Consider the following 3,170-nt stretch of genomic DNA (forward strand, 5'->3'; position numbering starts at 1 on the left):
TACTAATACCATATTAGAATGTGAGCATCTAACTCAAAATCAATTAACGATTAATGCAAAACCTTCTAACGTGAAGGTAAATTCAACAAATGAAATATACTTTTTACATTAATTATTATACATCAATTATATATTGACAAGAAACACATCGAGTGGTGGTACAAGAAAATGCGGTTCACTAACATTGCTCCATCACAGCCACCCAACTAGTTCATGGCATATCCAAGGAAAGGAAGATGAAGTTTGCGAAAGAGACCCGAAAGAAGCGGGGGAACAGACACGTGTAATGTTCTGAAAGCAAGTGGACAGTGGACCCCAACATTAAGGTTTAAACGTTAGAGATAAAGATAGAATTTGCAGACCCATGGTGCATGTGGGTCATGGAAAATTGAAGCACGCTCTCTCTCTCACTCTCTCTCTCCTGCCATGCTAATGTAATCACACCAGAGCCCAATTTTAATGTGCCAGCTACATATGCTTGCCTCCCCAAATTACATTATTGCCATTAACAACATTGATTGATTTGATGGGGTTTAATGTCCAAAAAAAATATATCAGAGAGACAGACTGGTCCCATACATGGCAGCTGGTTCTCTATCCTATTTAATTAAACTAATCCTAATTACTTAAGACTAAATGTTTAATTAGTCAGTTTCTTAGTTCTTTCAAACCCCATTTTGAGAGAGAGAAGAGAGAAAAAGAAAGGTGTGGGGACCACTGCACCGCCCATAAGCACGCAGTTGTAATCTCTTACTCTTACCCAAACCAAACCCATATCCATCCCTCTCTCTCTCTCTCTCTCATCTGAATCTAACCCTAACCCAACTCTACTTGACCCCTTCCTTCTCTCTTTCTCTTTAGACCAAACTGACGATCCAAAACCCATCCCCCCATAACCTGTTTTCTTCTCTTCTTCTTTCTTCTCTCTGCTTCTCTCCCAAACCGTCAACAAGAACACCAAGAAACCATACCAAAATTAACCCTTTCCTTTACCCACAAGACTGAAGAAGCATGCCAATTTCAGCTCCAATTTTGTGGGTGTCACCACAAATCTGCTGCTTTCTGCTCAAGCCTGGTTCACTGAACAAGATGAAGAAGAATTAAAGCAACCCACAGAAAAAAAGAGAGAGACACAGACACCCAAGAAAGTACTGTACAAGTCTTCCTGAGTTGTTAATCTTTATTCCCTTTTGCTAGCTCCTCATCCCACTTTCTCTCTCTCTCTCTCTCTCTCTCTCTTTGAATTTGTGTACACAACCACCTTTTAGCTTGGCACTAGCTCTCCTTTCTACTTTCTCAATTTCTTGGGTTCTTAGTTTTCGAGGAAAAAGAAAGTAAAGAAGGTGAAAAAAGAGCATAAAAATTTGATATGGACACCCATTCTCTCCCTCCTCCTTTCCATACAAGAGATTTCCACCTGCAGCATCATCCCCAGTTCCACCACCAGCAGCAGCAGAATTCGGAAGACGAGCAAACCGGCAGCAGCGGCCTCAACAACAAGGGCCAGAAAAGAGAGCGAGATATCGACAATGACAGCGGCGGCAATGGCGGTGATTTAGGCAAAGAACTCAATGTCACCATCTCCGGTGGTGATGGATCAGAAATGACCCGAAGACCCCGCGGAAGACCAGCCGGATCCAAGAACAAGCCCAAGCCCCCATCATCATCACCCGCGACAGCGCCAATGCGCTCCGCACCCACGTCATGGAGATTGCCGACGGCTGCGACATAGTGGAAAGTGTTGCCACCTTTGCTCGCAGGCGCCAGAGAGGCGTCTGCATTATGAGCGGGACGGGTACCGTCACGAATGTGACAATCAGACAGCCCGCCTCTCCCGGGTCCATCGTGACTTTACATGGCCGATTCGAGATCTTGTCACTGGCCGGGTCTTTTCTACCTCCGCCAGCCCCGCCTGCCGCGACGGGGTTGACCATATATCTGGCAGGCGGGGGCGGGCAAGTTGTAGGTGGAAGCGTTGTTGGGACGCTAATTGCGTCCGGGCCTGTTGTGATCATGGCGGCTTCGTTTAGCAACGCGGCTTATGAGCGGCTTCCTCTGGAGGAAGACGAGGGTCAGCTGCCAATGCAAGGCGGCGGCGGAGGTAGCCTTGGCTCTCCAAGCGGAGTTGGTCATCAGCAACAGCAGCAGCATCAACAGCAACAACAACAGCAACAACTTTTGGCTGAAGCTGCAAATACAAATGCGCCACTTTTTCATGGTTTACCTCCCAATCTCCTGAATTCCATGCAATTGCCAGCTGAGGCGGCCTACTGGGCTACCGGCCGCCCACCATACTAACCATGGAACCGGCCGTATCGGAATCGGATCATATCACGAGTTCATTCACATTGCCATCATCACCTACATCTTACCAAGACGTTTTCATCACTGGCTATGTAGCTAGGGAGTAGCTAGCTATATGGATAGAAGAAGAATTTGGTTTGTCGATCAGCATTTCAGATTTTTAGTATGTTTCCTTCTTTTCTTTCTCTTTTTTTTTTTTTTTTTTGGAGCTTGGTTTAATTAGCATTGTTCGATGATTAGATCAGGTACCATATGTTTTACTTCTTTGATTGAAAGACTCTGTATATTTCATGGATTATTCTTGGTGAGTTTCATTTTGTGAAATGTACTAGCTAGTGCCGAAGCTTAGTTTAATATATGAAGAGAAACAGCATCCAAGAAGAAGGAACCATGAGCACAATTTCTTAGTGTAGTGTTTGCTTTCTCTACAATGGCGGCCTTGTTGTCCTCCTCACTCATTAATCTTCTTCTCTATCCATGAATAAGAATTTGCTGTTCGAACCAAACCCTTCTTCTGTCTATCTTTTAGTACTTTGCATTGTATCAAGAATTGAATTGAATTGAGTTTAACATATTCATCTATCTCTCTCACAGCAACTAGATTACCCTACATTTTATGTGATTCCGTGAGATCCCATCATTTGAATTGTTACCTAGTCAGTAATAATTATGTATTATCTATAGCATATTATCATATCATAATTACCATACGTACTGATAGAGTAATTATTACTTATGATAATGTTTTCTTTTCTTAAATTCAACGATCGAGATTTCAAATTTAAATTCTTTTTCAACAAAGTAAAGAGAAATATCACTAAACAAACACTTAATTGGTATAGTTATATATATTTATTGCTATATAT

The 3,170-nt window shown here is 42.7% G+C and overlaps 1 protein-coding gene across 1 annotated transcript; it reads left to right on the top strand.

The window, feature by feature from the left end:
• The first annotated feature begins 770 nt into the window (after positions 1–770).
• On the top strand, positions 771–2,827 carry LOC103337287 (Putative AT-hook DNA-binding family protein). Its single transcript, XM_008240451.2, has one exon. It carries the CDS (start codon positions 1,705–1,707, stop codon positions 2,296–2,298), a length of 594 nt encoding a protein of 197 aa, XP_008238673.2. The 5' UTR covers positions 771–1,704; the 3' UTR covers positions 2,299–2,827.
• Positions 2,828–3,170: the final 343 nt, after the last annotated feature.

This window comes from Prunus mume, linkage group LG7, assembly GCF_029339155.1.
Source record: "Prunus mume cultivar Tortuosa linkage group LG7, ASM2933915v1, whole genome shotgun sequence".
Lineage (NCBI taxonomy): Eukaryota > Viridiplantae > Streptophyta > Magnoliopsida > Rosales > Rosaceae > Prunus > Prunus mume.